Source organism: Sparus aurata, chromosome 4 (assembly GCF_900880675.1).
Source record: "Sparus aurata chromosome 4, fSpaAur1.1, whole genome shotgun sequence".
Taxonomy (NCBI): Eukaryota; Metazoa; Chordata; class Actinopteri; order Spariformes; family Sparidae; genus Sparus; species Sparus aurata.
Window position 1 is genome coordinate 7,725,896 of NC_044190.1, and position 13,681 is coordinate 7,739,576.

General features: G+C 41.5%; 1 protein-coding gene across 2 annotated transcripts in view; it reads right to left on the bottom strand.

Annotated features, from left to right (window-relative positions):
- Window positions 1-13,681, bottom strand: part of uacab (uveal autoantigen with coiled-coil domains and ankyrin repeats b) — a 51,421-nt gene that overhangs the window by 20,159 nt on the left and 17,581 nt on the right. The window contains exons 1-3 of one of the 2 annotated variants that reach the window (XM_030413752.1): window positions 6,395-7,110; window positions 5,831-5,961; window positions 1,289-1,377 (exon numbers count right to left, since the gene is read on the bottom strand). In XM_030413752.1, the coding sequence (XP_030269612.1) occupies window positions 1,289-1,377; window positions 5,831-5,961; window positions 6,395-6,430 (256 nt within the window). In that variant the 5' untranslated portion in view covers window positions 6,431-7,110. Of the gene's footprint in view, window positions 1-1,288; window positions 1,378-5,830; window positions 5,962-6,394; window positions 7,111-13,681 lie in introns of those variants that run through there. The other variant, XM_030413750.1, reaches the window with a different exon arrangement.

Here is a 13,681-nt window from a genome sequence, read left to right on the forward strand (position 1 = left end):
GCCATTTAACAATATTATTCCGAGTCAAACAGCCAATACAAGTCACTCTATGGATCGATCTGCTGATGCTTAACTAAAAAAATAAAGTTTCCTGCACACGTGCCATTGATTGCAGGAGAGCAAGACTGGAACCGACACCATTAGATCAATCAGTGAACCACTTTGAGCTCCTCTTAGCTGGAAGAACATGATCTTTGGTCTTAATAACTGGGTCACAGCTTGACATAAATTATATTGTGTTATTTGAATAGACGGGCTACACAGTAAGTGATTCCATCAGTTGTAATGGATCATCATGGTAAAAATATTAAATAATACCACAATGCTTGACACAATACGATACAGGACATGAACATGGTTTCTTATTATATGACGGGACATTTATTCTCCGTTTCCAAAGTCTTCTTATTCTACTTCAGAATAAGAAAGTTCCTGATCTCTTACGCTACTTGTTCATCCTTTCTTGGCTGGTTGAATGTTAAAAATAGCAAGAGAATTTCTGTTGACATATCTAGATATTTTAAACCAATATTATCAGTGGTCAGTTCGTCAAGTAAAAACCTGCAATATGTACATACCTGATCTGAAAGCATGAGATTTAAAACATAGCAAAGTGCAAAACATATTCAGGTGAAAATATAAAAGCTTATAGTCCAATCAGTCCAATCAGAGCAGGAGAGTTTCTTCATTCTGCAATAAGACTTAATGTAATTTGATGCTTCCATCTTCGCCTCGCTGCCATATTGCTTCTGAACGCTGGGATGGATCAGATCATGCCTCTTGCTCATTATTTAGCCGATTTCACATCCCAATTTATGCTCTCACACCGAGGCAAATTAACAGACCGCTGAGTAGTACTCTCTTTAGTAGGAAAAAGAAACGCTAATGAGACCAATTTTCTGCCACACACATACCAATTTCCGCCCTCAAAACATACAACGTGTTCTGGCACTGAGTACTGTAACCTGTCTTAATTGATAATGTGGGAATGACATCACACCCACTCTATGTTAGAACAAGGGGCACAGTGTGGTTTATTTTTAATCATTGCATACAATACAAAAACTTCCGACATGGACCCCCTGTGGAGAAACAGAGCTTCTCTGGTTGTTTACAAAGTGAACTTTCAAATGTTTGTGGCCTTGAAATCCTATTATGTTATACTCTGAGGAGGTTTCAGTGCTGAGCCTACCCTCATAGATATACTTAGTGTGGAGAAAATTTGGAAACAGATCAAAGTGTAGAAAAAAAAGCTTTGGGGTACTGCTTTAATCCAACCTGAACTCACCAGCGGCATCAGTCGCAGTGACATCAACATTGTGTCCCAGGATGAGATTGAGACACTCGAGGTGTCCTCGTGTGGCAGCCAAATGAAACCTGGAGAAGAGAAGAGAGAAAAATAAGGAGAGGAAAACAGACGGGTATGTCATGGAGGGAGCTGGCAAAGAGAAGACAGGAGGTGATACGGTGTAGAGAGACCGAAACTGAAGATGAGAGAGGGGCTGTAAATGGACACTTGGTTCCTTGCTATCGGCAAGATCTGCATTCTTAAACCAAATACCAAGAAAACCTCAGGGTCTGTTGTGACTCCATGGTAACTAAGAAGACACAAACAACACTGCCCTCTGGCTCTGCCTCATTTTTGTATTCTTGAGCACTATCAAATAATACAAAAACAAGATTACTGAAATTACTGCAGGTTCTCTTTTTCATTTGTTGCTTTCTGCGTCCCTCAATTTTTTGTCTGTAATGCACCACCGCTTGCCTTATTTCGATCAGTGAAATTGCTATATTGTTATATGGAATGACTGTTGTCTGTTCCTGATTTTAAAGGCTGCATTACAGTTAAGAGATTTGATTTTCTGAACTTACCAGACTGTTCTGCTTGCTCTAAGACTTCTCTTTACCTACCAAGTCATTAAATCCTTATTACTGATGATTGTTTCTAAAGAATTTCATTGTGTTTATATTTTGTGAAAGTAGTTTTCCCTACAATATTGTTGCAACACTGATATTGAGGTATTTGATCAATAAAAATTGTGATATTTGATTTTGTCGCCCAGTCCTAGCAATGACCTGCAGAGTAATACAATTCAATCCACATACCAGACCTTGATATCTTTGGAGTTTTTTCAGTTCATCCTATGCCAACATTGACATGAAGTTCTTAAAATGCTAAATGCTAATTTAGCTAATTCTAAAATTTGAATATCTGCATTTCTGTGAAAACTGGGCAACCTCCATCTGACAGTGAGGATCACAAGGTTCATCTGAAAGCCAAGAAAAGCTAAATGAACCTTGAAGTGTGATTGTTTGCCAACTTTTAATGTTTGATATCCACAAAGTTTGCACTCTCCTCTCGTAACTTGCCCACTCAATGGAGCATCTATTTGCCAACATGTCTTTAATCATCGCCTTTGACTGGAAACATTCCTGAACCCCTTCTCTGATTTAACCCGCAGCAGCACTGCCGCCACTAGCCATGAAGGTTTGCAGAGCACTTGTGTGTAAACCAATCTCAGTCTGTCACCCATCAAGTCACATGAACCTGTTTATACACTAACCCCGAGGTATCTGCCAAGGAGACAGCTAGGCTGTCACCTCAACACTGGCGTGGGTATTAAAAGCCGTGTTGATGGCCAGGAGATGCAGGTTCTCCTAGTAGCAGTGGAGGGTCCTGACCTTTCGGGGCAAACAGCAGACAGGAAGCAGACCAGAGCGAGCCAAGTTAGGGGGATAGGAGTGAGTGAGGAAGAGTGAAGTTCATGAGCTACAGCATTTTCTGGAGGGTAACTTAAGGAATGCTTCTGTACAGAGTCAAAAATACATAACTGCACACTTGAACTGGGTGGAGGATTTCTTAAAGACTTTTTGATCAATAAGTAATGACGAGTCAGCTGCAAAGATGTTTTAGACTAAAATTTACATCAAAGTAACATTAAAACAAATATTGACTTTGTACATACGTATAATGCACAAAGTGTTTCCCACACACGGTCTGCCACAATATCAACATTGGCCGCCACAAATTGATTTTCTATTTTTGGAGCTACGCGTTTCGTTCTCACTCACTCAAGACAGCACCTGTCAGTGCATAGCATGATGTTATACACTTAAAAAAACAATAAAGAATAGGAAGAGGACTATTTAACGCAGTTGGCTTGACTGTAACTTCTTCTGCAAAGAAGACAACTGGCCTCATCGTCCAGATCAAGCCCCCACAAAGAGCTCCAGGCCTTGAAGGCCGTTTCTGCCACAGCCAAGCCGTGAAAATACATCGTCATGTGATGCACTAGGGACTTCTTCCCATAAGCTAACATTGTGAAAGATGCATCTGCAAAATGGTAATAAAAGCCTCACAACCCCATGAAATGACTTGTTTTACTGTCAAAGTTTGAGCAATTTGGTCCACTAAACCGCCACAATTAAAAATATGACACACTCAATATAATAATGAATAAAAAAAATTATATTATGTGGTTACATATTTTTTTTTGCTGATCTAAAAAAAAAACAGGAAGATGATATATATGTTCTATTACGATGGTGTCTTGTAATCCCATGTGGGATGGGCCAGATATTCGCAGGAAACAGCAGAAAAAATTAACTAACATGGCTCGTCCTTGGGTGATGATCCATTAACAGTGTGACATGGGTTACAGCTAATGGCAAGGCGAATTAGGAGTTTGTGTCAATAAAGAACTCAATTTAATGCAATATTCTGTTATAATGGTGCAAATCGAGAAATTCATGGGATATTTCAAATCCGGAATTTCCAAATGAAGAAAAAAGAAAAAATCTATCCTTATCCTCCATAAAAAGTTAACCCGACAAGACTGAGACTGAACAAAATATGACAAACCAAAAAACAACAAAATGTCTGACACGGATCCACCACAAAAACACATTAAAACTCTTCCAAGAACAGGCTCCACATCATGCAGATCCAGCTGCGAAAATCACAGCTTGCCATAGTTTTGCTTAAAAGACACAAAACCCATTACAGCTAATCCTGACAGACAATGGGCACGCAGCAGTGTCTTCAGTCAGTGCCAGTTCTGTGCTGCAGGGCTGAGTGAGTGCTCATCTTGAGTGCTGTGCCCTCACGTGCACTTATATTGCTGCTAAGCCCTTGTCAGCCAGCTATCACAACTGCACAGAGTGAGCAGGTGTGATGGGTGGGCTTACCCACCAGGATCCAGCGAGTGCCATGGAAGAGATGTAAACTGTTTACTCAGCTGGAGGCTGCGATAGGACAGTTAGAGCTGAATTCATTAGCTGAACACAGCGAGGCTAATCCGGGGCACACCAAATGATATATCTGGGGTAACAGTTTGTAATTTGTTTCCCCACAGAGGTCCATGATTACACAGGATCGCCATCCGACATTCCTTTGTTGACCAGAAAGCCAAACACACGTGTTGTCTGTGTGTGGCCCACTGAACTATAAGCAGACTTGCTGAGTTGTGATTGTGGTTCACTTTTGCTTTGGGTATCCTTGGCAAAAGCATGACATCTTTCCATAAATGTTCAGTTAAGGTGATGTGTTGATTTTATTTTTAACCAGTCCTTGTCTGGCTGCCCTGCAGGGGGAACACTTAATAACTAGCCTGACTGCATTTGTGTACAACAACCTATTCAGTCTGTCACTGCAAAACTGTCAGCCACAGTTCTAGATTTAGTTCTGCCAAATTCTAGCACCTTATTATGAGACCAGGCATTCATCAGGTTGTGTGTATAATTCTGTTTATTTACATGCGTGCACAACAACTGGTCTTTGCAATGGTGTTACAGGAGAATTTCACACACTGCTGAAAATACTCGACACCTTTGCTTCTGGGATCTGGTGCTCCATAACAAAGCCTTTGTTAAAATAAACCTGAAGCACAGCCCGGTGACTTCTTCATATATCTGGAATTAAACTGAGGGCGCCCGGCCTCCCAGAGAGATGCTGTTGGAATCTGATTACATTCAGGGGGAAAACAAAGTACTTGCTTTTTTTAAAACAGCTCAATGTTGACCCACTTTTTCCTCTCTTTCTTCCCGTCTTAGCTGTCTGTTCAACCACTGCCTCTTCAGCTCCAACCGACAAATTCTACATATAAAACATGGTCCTTCAAGATGTCAGATGATCCTCATAATAGCCTGCAGCTGGACCTAAACGTATTAGTTTGTGCTGCAAGAACCACAGTGGATCTGATCTGACTGCGCAGGGAGTCATTTCCTGTGGGGACCATCTAAGCATCCACTGGCCAGTGTGGTCAAGCCTTCAGTGGCCACAAACATTCTTTATACCAACTCCCACACTGACCTGCTCTCAGATGTACGCTAAAGAAACATTTCTGGATCACAAAATAGACATGTGATAATATAATAGTTTTTCATATGCAGGACAGCTAGATGAAGGTCTAAGGCTGAATTGTGCAACAATGTCACCTTACACAAAGGAATTTTGGAGGGGTCATGATTGTTCTTTTTTTGTCTTTAAGGTCATGACCTAATTGTAGGAATTTCCATCTATGTCTTATCTGGAAAACAAGGTCAGGAATGTGTGGTGGGGAGACCACGACAATGTTTGGAATGTGTGTTGCTCAGCATTTTTAGGTTTTCAAAAATTCAGAAATGCACGGAAGACAGCAATAATCGAGGCAAAACAATAAGAAACTATTTTTCTAGTGTAGGGCAGTCTGTATGTGTTCAGCAAACAGTCCGTGTCTGATTTTGATCAGTTTGTCGACAGTGTGTTGTAGAAATTCACACCTCTTTAACTATGAATGTCACACACTGTCACACACTGGACATGGATGTGTGTGGGTCTGTGTTTACTCACGCAGAGCGTCCTTCCACATCGAGCTTTGTTGGGATGATGCCCTTCTTGCTGAGAACAGCAGCCACCTTGTCCATTTCGCCGCGCTCCACCGCCTTCATCAGCCGATCGTCATACTTGTTCCAGTCTGTGTTCTGATAATGATGACAGTGAACAATCAGGCATGCAGCATGTTTGACAGTGAAACCCAAAACAAACTGCTGAATACCTTACTAAATACACGCTTAGTTCAACAGTAGCGAGAGGGACCTATCAACTGATTTCCTGTTTTTTTTTCCCCAATGCAACAGTGATTCATGAATATGATTCACAAAGTCTATTTCTGACGCAAAACAACAACAGACATAATGGCAGAGTATTTTTTACATTTGAAGCACAGTTATACACCACAGTTGATGCACAATGTGTCAGGAATGTGCCATACTGCACTTTCATTGTGGTACAACTTTGTTAAAAACACAGCTTTGAGGGAATGCAACTCTTCAATAAAAGAATAAGAACCGAGGAAACAGTTTTTCATGAACAGCTTTTCATGACAAACTGAAGTTTCTGACAATGAATACCTACAAAGTGCGTTGAAGTGCATTTCAGCCAGCGGCTCATCTTCGGTGAGTGGAGCTGGTCCTTGCACCGAGCTACTGAAAAGGTTGCCAGTGTTCCGGTTTACAAAAGCAAAAATGAAGAAGTGTATAAAAAAAACTCCCCTCAGTCTCCCTATGCACTCAACCAGTGAGTGCAATAAAAATGGATGAGAGACAGAAGGGTGACAGTCTGTACTGCTGTGGTGGAGGTCCTCTAATGGGAGGCTCAACCTCTAGAGTTTCCCACACTTAAGGCAGAGAAGTTCATTTGGCAGGATTTTTTATGCATTCCTGTGTTGCTCAAGGGCTCTGCCTGTGAGTTCATCACTGCACAGCAGTTCAGTTGATGGTTAAAGGGAGAAGAAGGAGGAGTGAGAGGAGGAAGGAAAGGAGGTGGAGAAGCAGTAGGGCCAGCCCTGCCAGCCTTGGGACCTGCCCCGGCCGGCAACTGCAACTCCTCCTCTGGGGTAAAGTCAGCTCAGCCTGGCTACCTCTCGCCTCGCCAGAATGTCTTCCCCTCTGTCCTCGCCTTTATCCTCAAACCTTCTGTTTGACTCGGTCTTCTTCTCTTCCTCTTCTTATCTGCACTATTTTTCTTTTTGTGAAAGCTGCAAGCTATCTGGTTATGAAGTAGTAACTGAAGAGCTCCTCTCTTCTGTCCTCTATGAGTGGTCTCCAGTGTCTTCACCCCACCAAATGGCAAGTCAGGCAGGCTGAGTGGGGTAAATATGTGAGCTCTCCCAGGTTTAAAATATCACCCCCTCCCTGGTAAACAGCGGTGGCGCAGACAGCCCTGTAGACTGGTTACCTCTTTATTTTTTGACCCTCCAACCTTTCTGTAGTGACTGATAGGAAGACAGGGGCTAAGAATACATTCTGGACATGCCTGCACCATGAGTAATGGCTTTAGTGTCTAACACCACTGCCAGCATGAAACAAGGCTAGCCAGAAAGACCTTGCTTACATTGCCGCCCCCCACCTTGCTTGCCTCCATCTGAAAATACTAATGTCAAAGAGGGATTATGGTTTGCACATTTGAAGTGGTTTTGGCTCTGACCCTTACAGGACACTACTGGGCCAAGAGCTGCTGTTAACCAATCCATCTAAACAGTGGTGTGGCTCCAAAGCCCCTGATCCTGGCTGCACGGTAGCAAGGTTACATGTCACACTTTTTTACAACCGGCTGTCTGAGACTGCAGCCGCACCAAAAACTACACTACTAATACCCACATGGTAAACACTGCGAGAGCACAACTTTCCCTTTTATAAGGTTAAAGATCACACAAAAAAGGTAAAAAGTGACACAGACAGCGATCCAAGGACACGTTTAATTTACACACTGCATCAGCTCCTTGTGGCTTCATGTTACTGTCCGCTGCCAGGGTGGCGTTAACAGAGCGGCACTGATATGCACAAACATGCAAAAAGACCTCGTCCACATGACATGTCATATGAAGGAGGAGGTGTCAACTTACGAAAGCTGCTCACCCTAGCATAGAGACAAAGGCGCCAAAATGGCACCTAGCCACGCAGCATACTGTACATCGGTCACGTAAATGTCTAACACGGGTGTGCTGGTGTGTGTGTGTGTGTGTGTGTGTGTGTGTGTGTCTATTTGTTTGGGAATCTTTTAATGTAATAGTTAATGATAGGGCTGTTAGCAAGCAAGAGTTGCCACTGCAGTAGTAAAAAAGGAGAGCTGGTCGATAATGAAAGACTAAATTATCGTGACAGGTTTAAAAAGTATTTATTATTTTAACTATTGGTGACTTCTTAAGTTATTTGTTCTGAGCTTTGTGTAGCTGATATGAAAAGTTTTCATATGATACCAACTGTTTTACTCAGAGCAGCGAGGCAAATGATCTGAACTTGAATCCCTCGGTCCCTCGGTCACACTGAAGCCTTTACGACCAGTAAGGATGATGATGATAACATATGACAATATCTAGTTTTATATCATGACGTTGATATGATGTCAATGTATCTCCCTGCTTCACTTTCATGCACTGGAACAGCACCCTGCTGAAAATATACCTACAAATTCAAGCACACAGATTTGTGTTTATCTTAAATTACAGAGCTGGACAACATTTAATATGGAGGTCTATGTAGGGCAAAAAGAAACTGAAAAAAACAAAAACATTTTGATGAGTAGGTAAGACGCAGTAATCAAATCAAGCCCCACAAACGATCACAATTGGTCATTTGATGTGCATCTGATCCTACACAGAATCACTGGAAAACCAGGATGCCTTACAGATCAGCAGTAGGACTAGGAAACTAGACTAATGTTATGTTCACACTCCGAGTTAGCCAGCTCAACTTTGATTTGCATCACGTCACACCTGTCATTAGGCAACAATTGTTAGGTGTCTGTTTGTAGGACAACTTCTACTGAAATTACCTGTGGCCTCTTGCTTAGTAACTGTAGTCACAAGAATAACAGCTCTTGCTGATGTCTATCAGGAATAGCTTAATGTTTACAATGATCAACATGTAGTTTAGAGTGTTAACGTACAGCTGACGACGATGGGAATGTCTTGTTTTGGCAAGATGTTGATAGCGGCAATCGGTGCTCTATGAAAAGTTAAGGGATTAAAAATTTATTTGAATTCATTCAGAGTTGGACATGATTGTGTGTACTAAATTGGTACACACAATTCTGTGTGTAGGGAAATCCATCCAATAACAATCCACATAATCCACTTAAAACAAAAAAATGTCATTCTTGTCTTCTCAGCACCATTAATCTGGACCAAATTCCCTGGTATTGGATTAAAATTGCTTGTGACGGGAGCCCGGTAGCTCAGTTGGTAGAGCTCACGGAGAGAGTCTTTGTCCTCGCTATAGCGGCCCAGGGTTCAAGTGATCTGCATGTCAAATGATCAACTGTCTTTGACTATCAGGGAGATGTTGACACTGAAACAATATTCATTGCTCATTGTGCAACTGAAACAAACACATTACCTATTTCTATTAACTATTCTAGTTTCTATTTTAATACCGTGACAAAATGTCACTCGACACTGGGTGAGCCAGGTTAGGCTTCTACCTGTCCACACAGATTATTCTGGGTGTCTGGTGATACTTCAGTTAGACATTTTTGTCATCCTCAGTTCGGGTTCTCCATCACTGTCTGCAGACTGTAACTCCTTCCAACACCTCAGTTTCCTGCCTCTCTCAGCCCCTGGCCAGACTAACAAGTCTCTAATGTCTTCACAGATGAAATCATCAGCAGGAAATATCTAACTCCTCATCAGGTAACTGACTGAAGTCAAGGCCAGAACATAAAGCTATACGCCAATATGTTAGGTGATAGTCCTATCCAAGGCCAAATTGCTATAACTGATGTGGCTTCATGAGATTATGACTTTGGGGGTGATCGTGATCATAGGAGACATCTGTGAAGAGACATTAAGTCATGAAATGTAAGCCTTTAACATTTTACGGCCAGAAATGGATAGGTAGGCTGAGCACTTTTACTGCATGCATACGTCTCTAAGCACGGCATTATAATATCTGTTCACGGTGCGAGATACTGATGTAGGCAATACAAATATTGCTTTCTTGTTAAACAAGACATGACAAGAGTCTACAGCCAAGCTCTGTAGGCCAAAGTTAGCTACAGTCGTGCTCTGAACTAAACGCTAACCTCAGCATGCTAACATTCTGATGTTTAGCAGGTCTAATGTTTACCGGGTCCACAACCTTCGTTTAGCCTGTTAGCATGCTAACATTACCTAATCAGCACAAAATGCACAAAGTACAGCTGAGTCTGATGGGAATGTAATTAATTTTAAGTGTTAGGTCCTTAAGCCAGGTTGGGTCCGGATGAAAAAAGCTATTTGTTTAAATCAAAAACAGAGTTGGATGGGGCGCTGTTTAGCTCAGTTGGTAGCGCGCGCGTCCCATGTGCTGAGGCTCTGCAGCGAACCCGGGTTCGACTCCCGGCCCGGGACCCTTTGCTGCGTGTCACTCCCCTCTCTCTCTCCCTGTTTCCTGTCATATCTTCAGCTGTACTGTCAATAAAGCCATAAAAAGGCCAAAAAAAACAAAAAAAAAAACAGAGTTGGATGAGGGACATGCAAGGTCATCATTTAATTGAAAAGTCACTACGATAAACATCACAACAACACTCATCCAAAATACTAAAGTGGTGACATCCTGACCTCTCTGGTCTCTAAGTGAAACCAGTTAATACACAAACTACAAGTGAAAAAACAACCTCATCGATGAGACGACCCAAATCACTTTTCATTTACTGGCATGAAATCTTTACTTCTAGTTTATGAAGAGGTCCAAAGACAACACCAATCATCTGTTTGTATTTTTATCATTTATCCCCAGATACCTGTTTGTGACTATTAAAATAGCTGACGGCTGTGAGATTCTCCCAGTGACAAGTTGATTTATTGGCGCAGTATACCCTGGCAGTGACAAGCCAATACTCTAGCTGCATCAGCGTTAATGAGAACCTTAAGAGCAAGATCAAATACCAGAAACTGTGCCATAGAAATCTCAAGAAATGATGTCAGTCATGGCTGTTAACCAAGAAGGGGAATTAAATAACAAACCAAAGTGGTTGGGAAATAGTATCCTGTAAGTGACTGTCTATAAAAATAATCATATTGTCAGTTCCCCTCTAATCTGTGACCATGGACCTGTGCGTGTAGTCGTGAATGGTGCAACTGTCTGGGCATGTAGAGCGTAAGCAAAACCCCTCAGGGAGGCAGAGCCAGAAAGGGTGGAAGAGGAGAGAGCAAGAGAGAGAACTTGTGAAGCAAACAAATGTGTAAAGGAACAAGGGGCGAGGTGAGAAAGTGACAAGCTGCAGCATGCATGTGGTCACTCTTTATGGGACAGGTAAGTTGATGCTTCAGAGTCAAAGTCCCTCTTGGATCGGGGCGAGCGCACACTGATGATTCAGGCCAGGTGTCCAGAGGAGAGAGGCACTCTGCTTTTGGTATGTACACGAGGCACTCTATGCATATCTGGGTAGCTGCTAAACACAGGACCACTCCTGCTGGGCAGAGTGTGGACGAGATGCATGAGGACAGACAGACAGAAACGCCCTCTGGTGGTAAAAAGAATCATAACACGTCCAATTCATGTTGATTCTTTCTATACAGGAGAATCCCTTGTTCTCTGTGCATTGCCAATACAGTCTACTATTACATGCTCTTGAGAGGGTTTGAAGTAAATGTATCTATTTGCGACTACATCTGTACCTATTTTGTAAGCGAAGATTTAAAATCAAAAGAATCAATCAAGAGGTCAGCATGGGTCATGTGCCAAGTTATGGACTGCAATTTTATAAAATTTTGAGCAGCAAACACATGCTGAGGTAAGCAGAGTCTGGTATAAGGACAATACAGCAGCTTTAGAGGGGTCACAATATTTTTTTTCCAATATTGTGACTACACTATGGCTAATTTGGTGCAATCCTTACTCTAAATATATGATGCTTGGGTATCCTGAGGCAACCTGGATCAGTAGACTGGAATTCAGCCTTTTAGACCAGTAACTATTTCTTTATTACAAAAATACAAGAACCAGAACTATTCACTGCCAACAGTATCCATCATGTAAGTAGTGACATACACCAGTATGGATAGAAAGAATTAAAGCCAGGGACGTTTCATCATGTGCTGTTTTACAACTATGATTCTCAGTAAATGTGCATTAACTGGGCTGCCAAAACAGAAAACTAATCTTAAATCAAGGGAATCTCTAAAATTGTCCTAAATCAAGTACAAAAATGGAACACAAATTTACTGCTTGAACAAAAATGTATCCTACGTACTTATGACCCACCTAAATCATCTCCAGTGCTGCCAATTGTTTTTGCAGTTGTGTAATTAAAGTTTGTTGATAAGTACCACTCAAAGAAGGAATCAAGACATTTTCTCAGCTCTGAAAGAGCCCTTAGAGTTAGGTAAGATAAAACAGGAAGTAAAGCTCTATATAAACTAGCTGGCTGTCCTCAAAAACTGATAACATAGGTCTGTTTTACAACACTTAAGTTAAGCCAGAGCAGGGTGAACCCACACTAAAAACCCTGTGGTTAGGTGGATTATTGGGATGTTTCCTTTGGACCCCCTTAAGACATAGGGTTAGGGTTAGGACATCTTAAGACATCACCACTTGTGTTGCCTAAAGATCCAAAATCGGAGACTAGTCTGTCCACCTGCTGGGTGACACTATTTTAGATGACTTATGACCCAGAGGGCAAAGCTGTTACTTGCTTTTTCCTCTACTTCCAACACCCTCTGCCAGCACAGCAGATCAGCCCTCCAGTTGCCTAAACCATGTGAACATGGCCATCTCCCCAGTAAAGAAAGCCTCTACAGGATCATGAAAAACAGGAAGGCCATAATGTAGTTTCTAAAAGACAGTTCTAGAAAGACAATGGTGTCATTCATGAGAGAAAAAAAAATTACGTCTATATTGAATCACGACAAAACCTCTCTCAAAGAAATTCTTTCTTATCTCTACTGCCTTAATCCTAAATGGATTTGGAGGATTATACTGTACCCCTAATGTGTTTACCAGACCTTTAAAGCTTATCAACGATTGTTGCTCAGAAGAATAGTTTTATAGTTGTATGTCTTCAAAGGGGGCTTCAAGGAGAACGCTTGGCAATTGTTCTTAAAACATGGTTCTTAGTGCACTGCTTATTTCTGAAGTCAGACAAATTTAGGTAAAAATGAGAAATTACAAGATGGAATTCACTGTGATGACGTGAAATTAAAATACAAAGTAGAAACTCTGGTATTTCAGTGCAGGAAAGTGAGCTGCCAGTTACAGAACATCCATTTGACTGAAGCAAGCCTGTAATCTCCTGCTCTATTTAGTGGAAATGGAAGATACATGAGGACACAGATACAAAGAAAAAGCAGCTGAGAGGCTGCTCACATTGAGAAACCAACATTTCCAGCTCAACTGTTACTCAGCCTTGCATTTTTATGTTTTTCCTAGGATGCCGGTCAGACGGCCAGACTGAAATGTCTAAACATCGACTTCGACACAACTCCTACATGCTCTTTCTAGATGCTTTCTCAAATCTATACAAAAAAAGTAAAGGAAATGTTTCATAGAAAAGCGTGAATGTCAGAAATTGTGTTGGCTTTTAAAAATACATCTTAAAATTCAAAGAAGCAATTAGAGAATCTTGAAGTTATTATGATGGCAGCAGTTGTGTCTCTTTTGTATGAGGTTAAAAACACCCTTTTCCTGTAAAACGTCAGCAGCTCTGCTGACACATTTTGATAGC